Genomic DNA, 22,031 nt, shown 5'->3' on the forward strand with positions numbered 1-22,031 from the left:
AGCGCCGGCGGGAGGCAGCTGCTGCTGCTGCTGCTGCTGCTGCTGCTGCTGGGAAACGCTGCACTCCCTGCTGCTGCGGGAGGAGCAGCGCGGTCGCTATTTTGTGCGCTGCTACGCGCTGGATCTTAGACCGACCTTACTTTCGGCATAGGATGCAGACGAAAGGTTTGCTACAGTCATCCGCTTCCCCCCGGGCATGGAAGGAGCCCTCGAGGGCAGGCTGCCGTGTTTCCCTGCAGCCCGGGACGCGGGTGGGCGCTGGGGAGCGTCCCCCACCCTCCGGGGGAGGAGCTCGGGGGGCAAGAAGGTCTGGCTGCCCCAAAGCGGAGGGTTGCCCTGCCTCGCTGTGCTCCCCCGTGTACCGGACCCTCCAGGTCCGTGAGATACTGTCGCGGTCGGGGGGCCAGGGCGAAGGACCTGTTACCTACAGCCGGTTGAGCTGCACCAGGCGGCAGCAAGTTCCTCCCCTCAGGGTTTGGTATTTTTCTCTCCCAGTCAATCTCTGCCCTTGAGCCGCCCCACGCACGACCGCGCGGCCCCGGTCTCTGAGCCCGGTGCGAGCCGAACCGCCGGCAACTGCAGCCTTTCTCTGTTACCGAAGCGCTGCCCCCTCCTTCCCACCGGAGGCTGCGGGGGCCGTGGGTCTGCCCGCCGCGAGGAGCTCCGGTTGTGGGGCGAGGAGCACGGTTCTCGCGGGGAGGCTGCTCCTGTTGTGGATGTCTGTTCTCACGTACCTCGTCCCACTGAGCATCGCCACCGAGACCCTAGAAGAAAACCAAGTGGAAAAATAAAGTAAAATGAAGCCACAGGACCTGGGGAAAGAGGATCGCTCTGGAACTCGGTCTGGACTGCACCTGCTTCGGTACCGGCTGCTCCACCTAATCAGCAGGCGGACAGCACTAGCTGTTACAGGAGCTAGGGATCTCTGCAAGGACCCGTAAAAGCACTAACACCACAACTAAAACGGAGTAACCGATTCTGACGGCGCCTCTTACTTTATGCACGAAGAGAGATTCCCTTAGTTTTTTTTTTCCTCGTAGAATTCGTATTCCTAAAAGCATCATAGAAAGAAACTAATTAGTAGGATATCAATATTAAAAGGCAAAATGAGTTCACTGAAAGGATGTGCCAGACAAACCTGCCTGCAAAGAACCCTCGTGGAGACCCGCTCGGGTGCCCGACTGAGGCGGGAGGGGCGGGTGGCTGGGGCTGCCCTTGTGATAGCTCTTGCGGGACTGCCAGGCGGCGCAGAGAGGAAGCCCCCAGGGCCTGCCCAAGCCGTAAGGAGCCCGGCGGGGCGAGCCCCAACCCCGCTTCGCCGTCGGGGCCCCGGAGCGGGGGAGTACATGGCTGGAGAGAAGCGGCTCGGGGGACGGGGGTGAATGCAGTCACGGCATTGGTTTGCCCCCCCCTCAAGCCCTCCTCTCTGGCGGACATCCCCAGCTGCGATGAGCATTGTTTTCAAGTGTTACCTGTTTTAAAAGAAAGAAACGAGGAGGCCAGCGCTGCCGTACTGCCTGCTCCACACATACAGGCACACTCGCTGCAGCCTGGGAGGTCAAAATCCGTTGCCTTCGTTGATAACGAAAAGCCCAACACCACGCGTGTTTTAGCGGGCATGGATTTAGTGGGTCAAATCCTGAAAATTAATTGTTCTCTCTGCCGCCTTAGAGTAGATGAGCCTCCTTACTTGCCACAGGCCCTGCGTGGCGCCCACCGCTGTAATTCTTGGGGCGAGGGGATTTATTACTGGTGTTGCATATAACACCGGCAGCTGAAATCGGGTCTTGGGGGCCAGGGCTGACCCTCCAGTGAGGGCGGGGCTCCTGGAGAGCCCGGGGATGATTAGCGTGACCATCAAGGCATCTTCTCAGGTGGAGAATCCGCGAGAATCCACATCTCCTGGACACGTGCTGGTATCTACCGGTAGCAGGAAGGTGGGGTTGATGTGTGCTACCGGTGTCCTTAGAGCTCTGGCGCTCTCGGGATGGCTGCTCCAGAACGGCTGCTTGTTCTCATGCCTTTTGTGCGTGAGAGCACCACGAGGAGAACTGAAAGTGGCCCTGATTTTAATCATACATCATTGCCCCTGTCTGCTAGGTCCATAAACTTCGCCTGCAGGCTGAAATAGCATTGACTCATCCTGAACTCTCTTCCAGTGGCTGATTACTGAAGTGGAATCTGTCTGATCGACTTAATAAGAATTTACCACTGCACTAAATGACAAAAATTTGTTTTTTGCATGGCTGGGTTTTTGCAGTTGATGGCATTTTGAGCTCTCCCTCCCAGAGGCAAATAATCCCCCATAAATACTTTTACTCCTGACCTCATTAGTCAGATCCAGAGCCAACACTGCTTTGAACTGTTGTCTAGAGAGCTGCTTTAGACATTTCTAAACATGTTGGGAAGTGAGAAAACTCTAACCTGTCCACCTTGCAATAACAATGTAGGGTTCCTGCAAAGGGCCAACAGCCTGGAAGACAAGGGCCGGATCGTCAGCTCCCTGAAGGAGAGGCAGTCCTCCAAGAGCCTGCTGGCGTGTGAGAACAGCGAGAAGGAATCCAGGTTCCGGCGCACTGAGACAGACTTCTCCAATTTGTATGCCAGAGGTAAATGCTCTTTACAGCTTCTGCTTGCTCCAGTTCAGGCACATCCCTTAGCAGTCTGCCCTCGCCTCCCTTGGAAGTGCAGCCACATTCAGGCCTGCTTTTGCTTGGTTGTTTCCAAAGGAAGTTCTGGGTGTGTGTGTGTGTTTGCCGAGAGCTACACTGGCGATGCGGCCAAGTTCCCTGAAATGCAATTTTGCATACTTTGGGCTGATCCTCCGCAGCTCAGCTCCTGGCCCTCTCCAGATCCAGCCTGCGGGAGGACACTACTTTTATATTTTACTTCCTCCTTAGTAAAATAGCAATGAAGTGGTCTGTGATTGCTGGTGCAGGGCCGCTGACGAGGAGGGTGGGTATTGGGAATCAATCCCTCTGCGGGGCAGGGGGCAACGGTGCAGAAGAAGGGGGGGGTGGGTGTGGGGTGCTCTTGCCCCCCGGGACGTGAGCGCCCCGCACACCCTTAGCGTTGCAGGACCTGCTTTTGGCTGGGGTGCCTCGGAGGGGCCCCGCTGTTACCATGGGTGACCCGGGCTCACCTTTCTCCACCGGGCAAGAGGGGCCGGGAGCCCCGGTGGCAGCGGCTGGTTTCATCTGCCGGGAGCGAGCGGGGCAGCCCGGGACCAGGTGCCTGCCCCGCTACAGCCAGGCTGTGCCGGGGCCGTGGCTTCCCGGTGCAGGGAGCGCTGCGGGGGGCCAGGGCTGCTTCATCTCTGCCTGTCACTCCCAAAGCAGGCGTTGACAGCTGGTTTGCCCCTCAGATTTGCTGCCCGCCAAGAATGGTGAGGAGCAGACCATGCAGTTCCTGCTGGAGGTCGTGGACATCCTCCTCAACTACGTGAGGAAGACGTTTGACAGATCCACCAAAGTGCTGGACTTCCACCACCCGCACCAGCTCCTAGAGGGCATGGAGGGCTTCAACCTGGAGCTCTCGGACAACCCCGAGTCCCTGGAGCAGATCCTGGTGGATTGCCGGGACACACTGAAATATGGAGTGAGGACAGGTAGGTTCTCGCACACTACTCTGGGGAGTCTGGGGCTTTTCCCTGGCCCACGGTGAAGGGAGCAGGCTTGAGCCCATGGAGGTAAGCCCACATCCTGGACTCTGCCTCCCTGGAGGGTCAGCTCCAGGGCACTGGAAAAGTCTCTGCTTAGCAGCGTCAGTTATTGATGCCCCGTGCGTTCCGGCGGGCAGGTCTCGGTGCTGTTTGCAGTGCCCAGAAACAAGTTTTTAAGACGTAATCTCTTTCACTTGATGAAATGCGAGCTGTCTGTATCTCCGGGGAGCAATATCATTAGGTAAATGAGGACATAAATGACACTGAATTTGCAGTTCTTCTCCTTTATGTTCACCAGACATTTAATGACAAAGAGACTGAAATCCTAGGAATCATCAATAAAGGAACCCTGTGGATTTCAGGCCATTACCCAGGAGCCTCGCCTGTCCAGGTCCTTCTGAATCAGACAGAAATGCCCGTTTATGATCACTTCTTTTACGGGCTGAGCCGTTCCCAGACCCTGGAGCAAAGTCGGTGCTCTTTCAGGCTGTTCGGCCTGAAATGTTTTACATCTGTATCAGCAGAAAGCTCGGCTGGCAGCAAGCCCTGACTGCTGTCCGTACCCGGGCAGGCTCAGGAACCGGAGCGCTAACGGATCGGGGGCCGTGTCTCCCCTCCGCGGTCCTGCTCCAGCGTTCCAGGGCTGCTGAGCTCGGCTCGGCGAGCGCTGCTGCCGCGGCGGGCGGGGGTCTCCCCGCGGAGCCGGAGCGGCGGGAGCTCGCAGAGAGGGGCTTTTGTCTGGCCGTCCCTGGCTCGGCAGCTGCGAGCCACGGCTCCACAGGGACGGGGCGCTGTTTCCTCCGCTGTTCAGTTATGCAGCCGTGAAAAAACAACGCGGTGCATTCGAGGAACAAAATCTCGGCAACAAACGTGACGGTTGGCTTCCTGCTTTTTCCCAGTTACGTGGTGGTTTGATTTATTCAAGGGGGTAGGGGCGTATTTTGATTTTGTGCCCTTAATCAAAGGGGAGTGTGTTTTCGCTCCCAAACTGCGGGTCGTTGAACAGGAGGCCAGCAACAAAGCCGGAGTCGCTGCGGTCTTGCGCCGTTATTCCGGCACTGGTGGCACCGGGCCGTCGAGCAAGCCCTTCCCGTCACCCCGACCTTCCCTGGGGCTTTCGCGGGACGGGTAGGACCGGTCCCCGGGAGCTGAGGTGCAGGTATCCGATCAGACACAAGCTCTGTTCAAAGCAGTGCCTGATACAGCTTTACGAAGAGCTGCTCGGGCTGTCTGACGACCCAGGACACAAGCCCTGGCTCTCCGGGCCCCCAGGACTCACGTTCTCCCTCCCGGCGAAGCTCCCTTTCAAGCCCACGGGGCTCATTATGCGGCCCGGCCTCAGGAGACTGCAGTCTCGCTGACAGCTGTGTGAGGTCAGCGGAGTGTCCCTTAAAACAGCTTCCCAAACTGTGTCATAGCGAGGGAGAGAAGAGGTGATTCACAAAGGAAATAACTAAGCCATGGTGCTGTTTCTGGGCTTCGGTCCCGTCGCTTGGCCCCCGCGTGCCCCCCGCTTCCGCGGCAGACCCCCTTCGGGAGGTGTCGAGGGGGGCAGCCGCGGCAGGCTCACGCCTCCGAAAGGTTCTCGCTGACTTCGCTGGGAGCAGAATCGCATTTATTTCTTCATGTCAAAAGATGCTGATGTTCCCAGTGTCGAGCAAATGCGACGTGACAGGCTTCCTCCGGGCGTCTAGCGCTGAGCCGCTCCCTCGGGCTGGGCTGTCCCCCGTGTTTATCTGCGTGTCCTTTCCCAAGAGAGCGGAGATAACGGTTACATCGTGACACATTCCCCTTCCCCTCAAAGCCCGCCATCATTTGTTAGGAATTTTATCTCTTCGCGCTAGAAAAGTAGACCCCCGATAGTCGGGCTCATTGCTTACAAAAGTTGTGAAAGCAACTTTGGATGAAATACAAGAATATGATCGACCTCAGCTCGATAGCAAAGCCTGTGTTCATGAGGTGAATCCTAGCTTTTGAACCGTGTGGGGGACCCGCCCGTGCCGCGGGGCTCTTGGGAGGCCCTTAGCGCCCCGCCGCGGCGGGGCATTTCCCGCCGAGAGTCCGCGGAACGGCGCTCCCGCGGCCGCGCAGCGACCAAGGCGAGCGACGGGCTCCCCCGCACCCCCCTGAGCTCGAGAGCCGTCTTACGAGCGGGTGAGCCTTCCTCTCTCCCTCTCCGTTCAAATGCAAATGGACCAGCGCCTTAAGGTTGTTACTGCAAATACCCACCCACCACCTACCCCCTCCCCCCCGATATCACAGCCCGGCGGAGGTCGGGGGGAGCCCCTGGAGAGAGGGTACCCCGAGCCCTTGCACGGGGTCCGCAGGTGTTTTACAGGCTAAATGGGCTTCGAAGTTCTGTCTTCTAATTTAAACGCTAATGGCTCCGTAGAGGAGCTCCCTCCAAAGCGGGTTTTCAGCTTTGTAACGACGTCCGTGGCTGCTGGTTGGCGGGCGCGCCCTAAGCAGGGCTTGCTTTGGAAACTTCGCTGCGTGTTACGATTGCAGAGCTGTCGTTTGTGTCAGAAAAGGTGGTCTGAAATTGCAGCCTGATGTACATAACCTGGAGCTGTTCTAAGTTGCTCTCAATTCTCTTTCCAGGTCATCCTCGCTTTTTCAACCAGCTGTCCACAGGCCTGGACATTATTGGCTTGGCTGGGGAGTGGCTGACATCAACTGCTAATACAAACATGTAAGCAGTGTCTTCTTGTCAGCGTCTGTGGCTGGTGCTTGCAGGGGCTGCCATCTATCATGGTAGACATGTATTGTCACAGAAGTGTATAATTTTCTTCTTTAAGTGACTATTGCTGTGTCTTCAATAAAACAATCTCGTATTTTTCTTAATGTGGCAGTAATACAGTGAAAATAGTTGTGTGAAGCTGAACAGTTTAACATTTGTGATATAGAAATGCAAATATCCCAGAGTACATGGTAAGTAAAACATGATGCTTCAAATATAACAACATAAAATTGTTTTCTTCTTTTGGACCAATCATCTTTATCTTTTCCCGATTTTTTTTAAGCTTTGTCTCTAGACTGAGTAATTCTGCAGCTATCCATATATTAACACTAGAATACAAAATACATAAAAGTTTATTGTTTTTTCTCCTGTTAACTTCAGAGGTAGCAGGCTTGGGGCACCACCTTCGCCTGTTCATGTGCTGGTAAAGAAGTGGCTTCTGGGTGGCTTCAGAATGATTAAAAAAGTAACACTGAAAATTAATTTAATGGTAATAAAGGAATTAGTCTAAGATTTATTAAAGTTGTGTGTAAATAAATAAATGGAAGTATAAACCAGTAAAATTTTACATCTAGAACATATTAATAAGGAAACTTTTCCTAATTTTTCTTGACCTCAGAATTAATGAAAGTTAGATGTAAATGTAAGCTCTTACGTTGGATTTCTGCAACAAAGAGTACAATTAATGAAAAAACCCTATCAACACCAAAAAACCTTCTAGCCAGTTCTTATTTATATATTGATTTGTATGTGCTCAAAAATGTGATGGGAATCCAAATATTTGGCAGGTAAGAGGCTGCTCTGTTTTAGCCTGTATTGGATGTGTTTTAACTCCAAAACTACCTCTTCTTTGGGTAGTTTGCTGCTAAATGGCAGAACACATGAAATGTATCTGCAGATTGGAAAAATGAGCAATATTTTCACTGACCTGTCCATGAGTATATGGTTCATTAAGTATAGCTGATTACTAGCAGCTCTATGTAGGTTACGAGCTGTGCCTGTTTTGTGACATTAGCAATTAAGAAGAATACATAAGGTGCTCCAGCCAAAACCAGCCTGGACTTTGTAATAATTGTCTTCTCAATTAGTTATCTGTTGCTAAAAATTGGTGTGGGACATTCAGATTTAAAAGGTGATTGGAAATAAAACCCAGCGACATACATTTTAATCGTAAAACAAGTATTGCAAAGTGCTTTAAAGTGCCTTTTTTTCTTTACACCATAATTAAAAGTGAAAACAAATCTGATTACATTTCTAAAATAAAACTTTGCTTAAATATTGTTCTTCTGTAACAAAAACATACTTCAGGAAGTGTCACTTTTTGCAAGCCCCTTTTCCTTTGACTCAGTTATCCTAGCTTAGTTATCCTTTTAGAATCAGTGAAATTGCACAAATCTGATAGGACATAATAGAATTCAGCTCTGTGGCAGACTGCGATAGTATTATGGAATATTGCCATAGTTATTAAGAATGTCATACTCGCTTATTCACTTCTGAAAGAGTAACTTTTTTAAAATGAGGTTGCTTTTTCCTTTGGCTTTTAAAAGTAAATTGTTAAATAGCTAGTTCTGTAAAGCTAGTATCTGATACATTTATACTTCAAACAAGAACATATCTTGAAAATACTTCTCTGCAAGCATGAAGATCGACATCTGTTTGCTTGTATGAGCTTTAGCAAATGCAAAATAATACATTGCTCTTTTTTTTTCAGCAAACCAAGGTCAACATGATATACTTCCAAATAACACAGTAATTGCAAGTAAGGTTAAAGCAAGATATTTGTAAAATATGATTCAAAGAACTCAGAGAAGGTTATTAAAAATAGCCAAATCATCTCTGTGAGCTCTGGGGAACATATTATTTGTTTTGAGCGGTGTTCCAGCATAGAAGAGCAGCTTCTGACCTTTAGCTAGAAACTGTTATAACCTATTTCAGCTACACAAGCATGTAACATAAAAGTGACAGTAACAGTGGATTATGGCAGGGAGTGTTTTGCATTTGCCATTTTCTCTTTTGCACTTACAAAGAATACCTAAAATATTTGTGAACAATTAAAAAATATGTGTTTTCTTCTGCAAATGAATTTTGAGTAATCAAAACATCTGTACTCTCTTAAAATTTAAAATTATCATTAGGAAATGTTACTTAAATGTCACTGTGAAGATAATATATTAAATTAAACATAATAAGCTTCCCACATTGACTTGGAAATAATGTATCCATGTGCTATTCATAGCCCAGTCACTAATCATAAGACCTTCAGGGTGGAAATTTCAGAAGTTGCTGTTATTCACCCAGCTCTAGGGATGTGTAGTGCTGGGCATTTGCTCACCATGCAGCAGCCAGCTGAGGTTAGAAAGCAATAATATTATCTGGAAGTTCTCTTTATGCCTACTGTTAGCCGAGATAATTATATTGGTATTTTCAGTATTATGCATTTATTCTTATGGAAATGTAACACAGGGAAAATGATGTAAAATGCTTTACATTTATTCTCAGAATGCTTTTTATATACTGGCAAACAGAGGAACAGGTAGCTAGAATGATTTGGCCTTTAGGTGAGCAGAATTAAGCTGGTGCCAGCACTGGCCACTACCAAAAATCCATTCATTTATTCTGTTAGTAAAGAGCTGAGACTCATGACCCTTTTAGGTAATTCATAGAAATACCTGTAAAGGTTGTAACTGTACAAAAAAAATCTACTCAGCATTTTTGTCAAAAGATTGTTCTAAAGTTGGACAGTTCCTTCCAAGCTAAACACATTTTCTGCATTTAACTGATTTTTTTTTCAAAATCATTTAAGGAGTTTATAACAAATAAGTTGGAGTGAACTTTAGCAAGATGTGATTATGAAAATCATAGCCTTCATCTAATATAGCTGCATTATTGCATTGCTATGTTTTGCAATGTATTTTGACGTTGGCCTTATCATTTAGAATCATCTGCAGTCTTCTTTTATGTCTTTGTCAGTCTTTGGAGAATCAGGAAATAATTACATAATAAAATAAGTAAGTGCTATTTTACTTGGGTTTAGGTATATTCAGAATTCCCCTTGTGAACACTTGATATTTTCTATATAAAAATTTTTGCTTAATATTATATCTTTTTTGCACAAGCTTTTACATCTTCTGGGAAGTGTCTAGGGATCAGTGTGCAAGGTCTCAGGATAGAAACCAAAATGTGTTAAAACTGGTGGAAAAAAGTCACATTGACTTAAATGTGTCTTGTATTAGGCTACAGTGATCTATACACCGCCAAGTTCGTGTTGACTTAAGTTGATCATTCTGCCTAAACAAAGATTGGAATGTATCCTAGACTTGCAATGCTTAAAACCAAAACAAAATAACCCCCACTGTTAGCAGACACCAACTGGTTTATTAATTTTGTATCTCTGTAAAAATTGGTAGCACCCAAACTTCAGATCAGTGTTCAAATGTCTGTCTCTGACAGTTCTAATGATAATAAAAGCAAAATAAGTAGTATTTTAGCTTCTGAAAATAGAAATTACAACAATTAAACAAATTACAAATACTGTTTAATCTTAAGGGAATGTTTTGAAAATAGCAGTGGTGTTTCTTTGATGGACTAAGGATGCATAAGGACTGAAGAAAAAATTAATGTTTTAACTAACCAGTGTAGCTGTAAATAAAAGACATGGTTCTTGGACATGTTCCCTTCTTCATATCGTGTCTCCTTAAAGTTTGTAGTACCTATTCTCAAAATGTCATTTTAGTATTAGAGAGATAATACATATGTTTTGGCGAAATTACTCAAATGGCAGACATCAGTCAGATCCAAAGCGTCAAGGTGTCATATTCTTATTGAAACCTTTGAAAATCACAGGTTGATTGTTTAGTTTCTCTCTGCTTCCTTTTCTCCCTTCCTTTTCGACCTTTTTTTTTTTTTTTTTGGCATACACAGCAAGCAGGGTTTGTTTACAGTGGTAGCAATTTATCTGTGTGCCTTGATCACCAAAAATGGTTGTATAGCTGTCACTTTCCATCCACGTGTCTGTCTGTGACATCAAGGCATACCAGACTATGCAGTGTTTTTTGCCCTCATTAAGTGGATACAATAGTTGACCACTGACTTGTTTTTTGTAACTGGTAATTAGAAAATAATCATTTATAATTCTCTTGACAGTTATTGATCATGTGGTATTTTAGAAATAAGTTGTCCTTGGAGATCATCAACAGAATAAATTCACATAATTAATTGTATTTAGACTTTGAAATCCTAGCTCAATACTTCTAATTATGGTTGTGTTTAGCTCAGTCAAGTTCACCATTTTCATAAGAATTTGACAATTTGTTATTCCACAAACGTGGAATTGACATGTTGGAAAACAAATGTTTTACAGTACAATCTCGTACAGCAGTCAGCAGCACTATGATGGTGAGCATTTGGTCTTACGCTGGTTATACAGAAAGTTGCAAAAAGGCTAATACTGCGGGTTTTTTGACCAATGTTTCCAGTATTGCCTTCCTGAGGATTTTTGCTTGGGTGAAGGTTGCAATATCAGAACCTCATTTTCTAGGAAAACTGTTAGGAATCTTAAGCATTTTCACAAAGATTCATGGAGTGTGAATTTATTGTGTGTTTTTAGAACCAGTATTGGATTTTGCTTCTTTGGGTATTTTTTGCTTTATCCATGCAGGTTTACCTATGAAATTGCCCCTGTTTTTGTCCTCATGGAACAAATAACACTTCGAAAGATGAGAGAGATTATTGGATGGTCAAATAAAGATGGTGATGGCATATTCTCACCTGGTGAGTTTTTCCTCTGTGTTTTGGTGGTTTGACTAAAACTTTAAAAGTTAAAATAAACATAAGTTGTGTCTGAATACCCACTATATCTGCAATACAAAACAATGTATTAGGTATTTAGAAGTAGGAATGTTTTGTTTAAACATCCCACAAAAAGTTGGGAGGAAAAGAATTATCTTTGAGTATGGCTACATATGATGGCTGGTCAACACCTTAATTGTGACTACAAGCTCTGGTATGTAGTTAGGCATTTAAACACTGGGTTTTTTGTGCTTAATTTCTGGAGGTGCTGAGCAACCACAATTCCTGCTCTTGAGAATCATGTACTGACTTCTTTGGTGGTCAGTGGGGATTTGGGGTCACAGTCAGAAAAAGACTGTGACTACCTGTCACTTTTTGGGACATATTATCTGGAACATAATCTGACTGGATTCATGAGTATGATTCCAATATGAAGACTAAGACAAAGTTTCTTCCCATGAAGGTGATATAAAGGCAGTCAGCAGTGACAGAAAAGACCAGTAAATTATGTGGAGGTCCTGGGCCCATGTGTGGACAACATGGATGCCCAGCACAACTCGATTTCTGGGTTTGGTGTGGGGGCACCACCCTGTTTCAAAGGATGAAGGACAATTCCACCTCCTTTTGGAACAGCCCACATAAAACACGGGAATGCACGCTTGCTTGGTCTCCAGTCCCATCTGCTAGAAAAATACAGATCTTTCTCAGTGTTCTTGTTGATGAAGACATATTAGAGGAATAAGTTATCGTAGATTTTATGGATGAGATTCATACTGCTTAATCTTGAGCTTTGCATCACAGAACTGAGCTAACTGTCCTGGGCTGTTTTTAGCAGTAAACCGGAAGAAATAGGTGCTTTCCCTCAATTCATATTCTTCAAAAGTAAGTGTCAAAATAGATTAGTTGAATCATAGCCTGCAAAGTGCCTCTCTTCCTTAGCTGGCTACAAGGAAGCTTAGAATAACTAGCTCAGCTGAGAAATCTGCCTATTAGGCATCTACTGAAATGGGATACATCTATCCAGTATGTGACATTTCTTCAGTCTCAGACAATTTGATAAGTTCCTGTTACTCTTGCTAATAAGAAGCTGTCATGCAAAAGCAGCATGATGAAAACTGAACTTTTTAGGAATGTGTTACAAAACATTAGCAATTGAAAGAAATGATGGATAGGAAATGCTAACTACCAGTATGACTTTCTAGAGGGTCTGTCCCTGTGCTGTTTAGACAGAAGACCATGCATTTCAGAGATTTATTTTTTCATAGTTCACTGCCACTTTCACTGCATAATGCAAATGAGACTTGTATGTCTTTAGTCTAATATGCATTTTTTCTCATTATCACTATTTTATTATTCATTCATTTAATCATTCACAGGAGGAGCTATATCCAATATGTACAGCATAATGGCTGCACGCTACAAGTATTTCCCTGAAGTCAAAACCAAAGGCATGGCTGCAGTCCCTAAACTGGTTCTGTTTACCTCGGAACATGTGAGCTTAATATGCTGCTAATTCGTACTGTATTGATGTATGTTGTGAAGATGCTTCATCATTAAACAACCACTCCATTAAATGCATATGTTTTGCTGCAGAGTCACTACTCAATAAAGAAAGCTGGAGCTGCACTTGGATTTGGAACAGACAATGTGATTTTGATAAAATGCAATGAAAGGTAGGATGAGTGCTAAGGTTTTGATATATTAAATGTGTTCATCTGTTAAATTTCTTGTATTGTGCTTAAGGACTGGTTCAGTACAGGGTGTCAAGTTGCTAATGGCCTGTTGAGAAAAATCCTATTAAATTATTTCAGCTGTAGCTAGTATTTCTATGTGCACTCTTTAATTTTCTTGCTCTTTCTGTTTCTACAATAATTACAGAGGCAAAATAATACCAGCTGATTTGGAGGCAAAAATTTTGGAAGCAAAACAAAAGGTTTGTGTTTTTAAAAATTGGTGTTTAAATACTTGACTTAGTAAAATTACCTCTTCCTTCGAAGGCTGAGGGTTAACATTAAAAGAGAATATTGTAATGATATAAATGTTATAATAATATTTTTAGCTGTTTAATTATACATTCATGTATTGTTTAGGGAATTGTCTTGCTAAGATTTCCATTTACTGTTTAAAAGCAAAATATTTTAAACTCTTGAACCACATCTGCATTTTATGACTTTTAAAAATAACTTTGTGTTTGGAAATATATGGAAAAAAGTATGAAAACATGAAACTAAACTTACTTTTATCCAAACTTTAAAGTTTAGCCAAAACCGTAAAAAATTTTATTGAAGTCCTAAAAATTCCCATAGATTTCAAGTGTGAGGCTGCAGGGTTAGTAAATATAGCCACTAAGTTTAATTTTTTGAGGCATTCATTGTTATTTCTTGAATCAATGCAATGAAAAAATCCATTGATTTTGTATAAAGCCACCAAAGTTAGAGCAATCAAGATTATTATTTTTTTATTTCTGAACTTCTTTACATCCGGGCACTCTACAAAATTGCAGTTCACATTTATTTAATCTAATTCAAAGTTGTCTCACTTTGATCTGATAGTTCCACATTTATTGCTTTTGTTTTGGATTGCTTTGTTCTGCTTTGTTCTGTTTATTAGTAGATAAAGACTGAAGGAACAACTTCAAGCTTTCAAATCACAGCTTAGAAATCACATTTAATTAATTTTCCTTTATACTGCTGTAGAAGTCTCAACCTGACTAATGCTAGTCATCTTCTAGAATGTTTGAATCTCCTCACTGAAAGATATTAGACAAAATAATATTCTTTACCTTCTGACTAGTTAATTTTGTGAAGTTACAGTACAATAAAAATAGAGTTTGTTCCTACCACATATACAATTTGTTAGCTTCTACTGTTGCTTATATGTACCTTTCACATGGGAAGAAAAACATGTTTAGGCTGGAAAATGGGATAGCAACATTTCTAAAATGATTTTCACTTATATATATATTTTTTTAAAAGGTTGGATTTTGTGTGTAATATTTTTATTTTTATTGTAGGGATACACTCCTCTTTTTGTAAATGCAACTGCAGGCACAACAGTATATGGAGCCTTTGATCCAATACAGGAGATTGCAGATATATGTGAAAAATATAACCTCTGGCTCCATGTAGATGTAAGTAACTAAATGAAGTGTTACTATTCAGGCAAAAGAGGATTTTTGTTTACACGTGTTTTGTCTTGATTTAAAATATTTATTACTAGATCCTGAGTAAATGAAAATACATTAGGCTTTTTCAAAACAATGAGTCGTCTTTTTTTTTGTATTTCTTCCAGGCTGCCTGGGGAGGTGGACTCTTAATGTCCCGAAAGCATCGTCATAAACTTAATGGAATAGAAAGGTACTACATGGTTCTTATTTGTAATACTGTTATTTATGTACTTTAATAAGGTACATGGCACTTCACAAATTCATGAAAAAGATGAATTTGTTGCAATAAGGGGTTTAAACAGTAAATTAGGCAGACAGAAGACAGACAGGAAAGGTTCACACTAGGAAGACTGAAACAATACTACAGAAGAAAACAGTGATGTACAGCTGAGTGAAAGGTAAGTTTTCAGCAGATTTGAAGGAGGACAAGGATATTGCTTGGTAAAAACGAAGGGAGATTTTTCTATGCATAGCTTTGAAGGGATCGTAAGTCTGGGAATGGGTGAAGGACGATTTGAGGAAAAAACGAGGTGAGGGCTAGACAATCTTTGAAATGTAGGGCTTTGAGAATAGCAGTGAGAAATGAGGAATCCAGGGGAGGTGTTTGAGCATTAATAGCTATAATGGGAAGGCATCACGTGGTGGGAATCTGTAGAGATTCTCTTCTGAAAGATGTCTGCAGTTATTTCCAGAAAATAAAGGGCATGTATGTTCTGCCTGACAATGAGTGTTCTGTAAATTAAAGTTTATAATATATATGTATATGCTTAATTTTGTCTTGATTTTATGTATATATACATATAAATATATACGTGTATACAACAAAGAGAGGAACACATGGCAGACTGAATTAACAGGAGTTTTTAGGGGTAAATTTCAGAGCCTACAAGGCTGGAAAGGACTATGATAGCTCAGAGCTGGCACAGTTCTATGGTGCCAGACAGGAGACTGAGGGAGCTTACAGGGAGGCCAGAAAGAGTCACAGATACTCACCATGGCTCAGCGTGAAAGGGCCCATGAGTCAGTGCCATGGGGGGATTACATGAAACATGCAGGAAGGTCTTGCAGAGGCCAGAGTGCAGTCTGCAGAAAAAAGTGCATGTGCGCCCCCAAGCACATAACACAGGTTACCAAGACTCCCCCTGAGACCAGAAGCCAGTCTTAAACAAATAATTAAACCAAATTTAAAAAGGCAAAGCATTTGTGTTGGAAATGATAGCAGAGTGAGAGTGTGACCCTCCCCCCAGCCCTTACCATTCAGATTCAGGAGGAGTCCCGTGTGTAGTCTTTGGCATAGTTGTTCCCACACTGAACGATGACACGGCTGTAGTCTGTAGAAGCTGCTGTGTTTATAACCCCATGGGAATGCTCGTCTCTAGATTGCCTCTGAAACTGCTCTATCATAAAAGGCTGTTCATTTGAATAAAATCAGAAAAGCAGTGAAGAATCAGAAACATAAGATCTTGCCATCATTACAGGTATCAGCTGCCAGGGAATCAAAAAAGATTTGAAACAAGCTCTACCTATGTATGCTCACATTGGCACCAAATTGCTTCCTTAAGTCAAGTGCTGAATGTGGGCACTGTGCAAAGGCATAAAATGAGAATAGTGAGCAACACCCTTCCTCAGGGATAACAAACTTTCCTAGTGGTGGGCATCTCATACGGTAAGTGAAGAACAAGGTCAGGATAAAGAATAATGTACAGAAGGACTGGTAGGAAAACCTGGTAGGAGCCATCTGTTGCAGGGACAGCAGTGTATGGCATGGGAGCAGTACTCTGAAGCAGTAGAATCATATCAACCTCTGCCGAATCCAATTTGCTAGCCAATCATGTTGTGGCAACATGTCTCATAAGAGGTCAACCTTGTAAAATACTTTCCTTAAGCTATGCAGGTTTGGTCACAGTAGCTGGGCACACCTATCTTGACCTGGGGTCAACCAGAGGTGCTAAAGACTGTAATCTTAAGCGAATACAGAAAACAGCAGGCCACAAAGTGTGATTTTATTTGTTTTCTAATCAGCTGTACAGCCTTCAAACGTGGGACAGGGCCCATGTGTACTGCGTAATTGCCTGTCATGGACCCCAGCTGGGGTCTATTGCTAACACTCAGTCCGGATTTGGCCTGCCCAGAGATGTGAGCATGTGAGGGCTGGCATGCTGCCACAGCACAGAGCTGGGACTGACTGTGGTAGGATAGCCTCCGGCTGTCTGTCTGTGCAGGGTGGAGAGTGACGTCTTTGTGTTAAAATAAACCTAATGCTCCTTGTGAAAATGCCTTGAAATTGTCTTTGTTCGGAACCCTGAAACCATAGTGCTCTCAAAAGGAAATGAGCTGTTACATAAATTCCTGTTTATTGACTACTCCATCTGAACTGTTAGTGAAGTTTTTTAAAAGATAATTGCCTTCTAAGGCTGAGCTATATACCTGCTGGTTTGCACTGCTTAAGCAGGAGATTTTAGAGAGGTGGTGAACTCCCCAAGTACAGCACAGGCTGCGCTGTCCTTTTGGCTGAGAGGTCTAACCTAGTGCAGGCAGAGGTTGGAATTGTATCTGGAATCTTAAAGGGCTTAGTGCTCTTCAGACGGGGGTGAAGGAATCGTTGTGTTGCTCAAAACAGAGGAACTGTCGTCGTGTCTGTGTCCTCTGAGAGTACGGTGTAGAAGAGGAGGAAATATCTTTGAATTTTCTTTCAAGCACATTGTAAGAACACACACATAGTCTGTGAAATATCGTTATACACTTTCCTTCTCTGGAACACACAGTGATTCAAGGGGACGTTTGGTAATTAATTACTTAGGGTGAAGATGTCAATGGATGTGCAATGTTGGCACGTTGATTTTAGGATCATCATTAAACTGTCTAGGATAGTGCATTAAAAATACAGAATATCTAATCTGTTTGGCTAGTAAATTAGGTGATCTTGCGCGTATGCCTGTGTTTACACATGAAAAGTTTTAGAATGGTAGGATTGTGATGTGAAGTTTTATAGTGTTTTAACAGTTCATGGGCTTGACAAGCTAGTACAGAAAAGGCCTCCTGTGACTAACTGGAAAAGCAGATAAGCGTAAGGAGTGTCTTCCTTTGCTTTCTACTTTTCCAGCAGTTGTTCAGTAAAGAACTGTATTCTCCCAGAATTCATATCATTCCCTTAATTCTCTGAAGCCCCCCTCCCCCAGTCAGTACCTTGAATTGATATAACCTGTCAAACTATTTTTGTTAGTTTTATTAGTGCCATTTCTAGAAGCGGAGTCTTCTGGGGATGAAGTTACTATATCAGCTAATCAGCACTGTCTGACGCTAATTAGCTGGTATTGGTAATAATATAAACTAATCAGAAGTCTGACATTGCAATGTTAACGCATGAAAAATTCATTTTTTGGACAGTATAGTTGCAAAAGAAGACACTTGAGACACTAATAATCTCCGTAGTGAAATCATCATGGTCAAAACTCCATACATTTCCAGCTGAAAGCAGAAAACAAAGGTGACTGCTTCAGGTTAAGTTTCTGTTTTCCAGACCTATCTGAATGTGTAATTTTTTTGCAGAGCCAACTCAGTCACTTGGAATCCACACAAGATGATGGGAGTGTTGTTACAATGTTCTGCCATTCTTGTCCGGGAGAAGGTCTGCCTTATATTTAATAATTAAGCAGTTAAAAAAAAAAAAGTAAACATCAAGCCCTACTTCGTAAGAGGGTAGTGCAAAATCCATTTAATTTCAGAACTTTTTTTTGAAGAAATAATTGTGTGGATTTACATTGTGTTTAGGAATTTGTTTTATCTTTTCTGGTTTTTTTTTTGTATTCTGGTGTTTTTTTGTTAAAGCTATAGACAATATGGGTCAGATCTTTGGCTGTTGAACCTTTGCACATGCTAATAACAACACTATAGTCATGCTAATATACTTCCTCTGAGCATCTGCCCTGTTGTTTCTATGATATACTGAACATGCATCCTTGGTCGTAGTAATTGGTCACAGTCTAAAGTGCTTAAATAAAAAGCAACTTTTTAACCTTACACAGTGGTTTAAAAGTTTCTCAGTTCTGTTGAAAAGAAACCATGCTGCATTTGTTATTATTCCATATATATTTTCAAGGCTTTCTTCTAGATTCTTCATTGTCATCGATGAAAGCAAGACCAGCGTCTTAATTCTTTTAAGCAATATGTATTTGCCTTAGATAATAAAAAAAAAGTAATGTCATCTGTGGATAGAACTAATTCTGTTACCTACTAATTTTTGGCATGTCAGTTGCTACTAGAAGAGGTTAGTTGAAGAAGTGGTCCCTGTGAGTAGAACTGGGATGAAGGAGTTGTGTGTTCCAGCCCTAGGTCTGTCATTGCTCTTCCAGGTGACCCGGCTCTAAACTGAAGATTGCAGCATTTATTTCCCTTTATAAAACACTTTGACATCTATTGGAGGGAAGAACTAGCCATTATTTAGTGGCATGCATGCTTTTTATGCTGTTGCAGGATTTTGGAAAAAATTTTTATTCTCTATATGAGAACTTTGATAGGTGTTTTTGTATTTGTCAGCTACACCAGCGTCTTCAAGCATCTTCAAATAACTACTAATAAACTAAAGGAGATGCAAACCATTTTAGTATTGTCACATGTGTAAGACTTCTGTGTAACATACAGGAATTTGCTCCTCTGTGTTTCCTGCAGAGATGTTTGCCAGTAATTTGTAGGTTTCTACTGGGCTGTGGACCATATTTATTTGTAAGCAAAAAATGTCTCTTTTAGGTCATTTGTACTTACATCTATCACTAATGGTAACTGTAATAAAGCTGGACAATTTATAGAGTTAAAACCTTCAGTTACTTTTTTTCTTATTTTTCTGTAGCTATCTGCTGCACTGAGATACCTCAACTTTATTCTAGTGTAACACATCAAAAATTTAAGTCTTAACAACATAGCCTTACAAAGTGAAGTGGACAAAGTTAGTATCAAAACCTAAGAATCTAACTTAATCTGAGAATGTTTTTTCAGGTGTGGGTATACAAAAACCATATGACTACTTAGGGACTTCTAAGAGAACCACCTTAGGTTATGAAATTATTTTTGTGGCTCAGGTTTACAAAACAAGGCCAGTATTTTATAATTTGGCCCATTAAAGAACAATTCTTCTGTGTGTATTTGAAATGCATTTTTAGTATATTCTTAATGTATACAGTTTCATTACGTATGTATACATATGCCCATATGCCATGTAAGTCATATAAGTACATGTTTTTCATTACAGGGTGTACTTCAAGGCTGCAATCAAATGTGTGCAGGCTACCTCTTCCAGCAAGACAAACAGTATGATGTATCCTATGACACTGGAGATAAGGCAATACAGTGTGGTCGACATGTGGACATTTTCAAATTCTGGCTGATGTGGAAGGCAAAGGTAAATAATAAAAGTTCAGCTCAAAAATCAGAAATATGTTTATTTAATTTATAAGTCTCATGTAGTGGAACACTTTTTTTTAACGTAAATGTTTGTGTAGTTACAATCTCTAAACACACAGGTATCTGAGTATTAAGTCAGAAAAGAGCCATTTAAATTGTAGAACAATATTAGCCATCATCATTTACTGATTCTGTGATCAATAAATACAGCCTGAAATTAGAGGAAAGGTTTAAGTCACTAGGTGAGTCCTGCAGCAAAACCAGTGAGGGCAGGACACCAAAATGGTCCTTTGTTGTGATTCTGCAAACTTACATATGTATTTTATTGCGGATTACTTGTAGTAGCTGCAGAGAAGACTTGATGACTTACAAGGGTCCTTTGAGAATCACATTTCTATGCATGGGTTTTATAAGCAACTTTGAAGACACAGCCTTTTTCTTAAGCTTTCCGCAACTAATGATTTAACAGTTGATTCCCTGGGACTACAGTGGTATGCCTGGATGGCTGAATTTAAGCACAGGCTTACATACAGTCTTGACTGTTTGAAGATGAGGGTCTATGTAGTCAAGAAAACACACTTCATTTTTTATTTTGTTATCTGCAGTCATCTTATTACTATTCTTCTTGCTCTTCTGCTGACAAAATGGGAATTCAGTTGGGTAACCTGTCCACAGTCTAATGTTTTTTAATAGAACTGAGATTAAATCCAATGGCAAAATATACAATCATAAAACAGTTTTCACTTTGGGTGAGAGACAGCAATAGTAAATAACCTGTGATGGTGAAAGATGCTTTCCTGCAGATCTCCTCAATATTGAAGACTAAGGGAAGAAAGGAACAGAACTGTAGATACACAGTTACTTTTAAACAGACTGTAGAGTTGTCATTGTTTATTTTAAGAACTGCTTCAGAAACAGAAACACAGCACTTCAACACAAAATACTTATAACAATTACTTTAGTAATCAGCATAGGTTTGATTACCAGGCTAAGTACATTTCAGTTCAGACTCAGTTCTTCCTCCAAAAAAAATAATTTTGGTGCTGTAATCCAGCAATATGAAACTGCTTATAACACATTGGAATTGGACTGTGACAGCAACTTTGAAGTGTGCTGTTTATGGTTCTAAGCACCAGGTGCTGACTACAGACACCACCAAAACATGGACTGAACGTTTTTCTAAATACCAGCCAAACACATTTTATTAAAACTGGCATGCTGATTCTCTCTCTGCTGTTATATTGACCTGTTAAACTGGCTTCACTGAAGAAGCAGAGCACTTCACAATAAAGTAAAAAAAATACAGTGGAAGTGATAACGGATGTGGGTCACATTTAAAATTCAGAAGTAGGATATCTGTGGATGTGATTCGTTAAAAATAATGTAGATTAAGATTGCTAGATTGATCTGTGTATGTAGAATTTAAATTTCTCCAGAAATTAGTTACTTTGGATTTCTGTTGGTCCTGAGACAGATTCAGATTTCTTAGACCTGAGTTCTCTGAGGTATTGCATAGAACCTGTTTCTAGCAGATTGCATGATTATATTACTAAAACGTTAAGAAGACAAAATACTGGAAGCTATGGAAATTTTTCCTTTAGCATTAGCCACCATGAGTGATCATACTTTTGTCCTCATAGCAGAAATATACAGGCTAGGTCCAGAAGTATTCTTGTGACTTTACCTTTAGTCATTTTATTCAGCACAAAGAACTTACCCCAAGTCTTTCTTTCATCTTCATTCATTCTTTTACAAAAGTGTACCCCACAACTTGTTTTTCCTTATTTTATTTATTTTCAACACTCATCTACTTTTTCTGGGATTATGATCTTTCAAAACAAATCAGATGTGATGAAAGATCGCTAGGTAGGCAAATGACTTCTAGCAAACATATTGCAGGCTTTTGTTTGCTGACTTTTTAACATGCAAATTTCTAGCAAACTGTTCAGAGGAAATAAATTACTTCCCAACCCTAACCTTTTCAACTGAGTTCCCATTCCATGTTCTCAGTCTTCCAGCAAGAGCTGGGAAGCCAAGACTTAATATTCATAATATTTTTGGAAACCGCAGACAAAGTCTATTAAAATATCAAAGCTCTTGTTATTATCATAATAAATTCTCTTAAAATGAGACCAAAACCAAATAGCGATTACAGTTACGCCACCTTTAGCCACTTTTATACTGTTGATTAAATTTACTTTTAAATTACAAGAAATAATACTGCTAAATGTTTTCTCACTGAAGACATTTAAGAGTGAAGCCTATCTGAAAAGATGATT

The 22,031-nt window shown here is 42.2% G+C and overlaps 1 protein-coding gene across 1 annotated transcript in view; it reads left to right on the forward strand.

Annotated features, from left to right (window-relative positions):
• The window catches only part of GAD1 (glutamate decarboxylase 1), a 37,578-nt gene that overhangs the window by 5,961 nt on the left and 9,586 nt on the right, over positions 1-22,031 (forward strand). Inside the window, exons 4-14 of the mRNA XM_075093425.1 lie at positions 2,451-2,609; positions 3,365-3,607; positions 6,263-6,353; positions 11,059-11,171; positions 12,566-12,681; positions 12,783-12,862; positions 13,068-13,122; positions 14,203-14,319; positions 14,481-14,545; positions 17,905-17,983; positions 19,601-19,750. Coding sequence (XP_074949526.1) covers positions 2,451-2,609; positions 3,365-3,607; positions 6,263-6,353; positions 11,059-11,171; positions 12,566-12,681; positions 12,783-12,862; positions 13,068-13,122; positions 14,203-14,319; positions 14,481-14,545; positions 17,905-17,983; positions 19,601-19,750 — 1,268 coding nt within the window. The remainder of the gene's footprint in view (positions 1-2,450; positions 2,610-3,364; positions 3,608-6,262; positions 6,354-11,058; positions 11,172-12,565; positions 12,682-12,782; positions 12,863-13,067; positions 13,123-14,202; positions 14,320-14,480; positions 14,546-17,904; positions 17,984-19,600; positions 19,751-22,031) is intronic.

The sequence above is a fragment of the Phalacrocorax aristotelis genome, chromosome 5, assembly GCF_949628215.1.
Source record: "Phalacrocorax aristotelis chromosome 5, bGulAri2.1, whole genome shotgun sequence".
NCBI classification, from domain to species: Eukaryota; Metazoa; Chordata; class Aves; order Suliformes; family Phalacrocoracidae; genus Phalacrocorax; species Phalacrocorax aristotelis.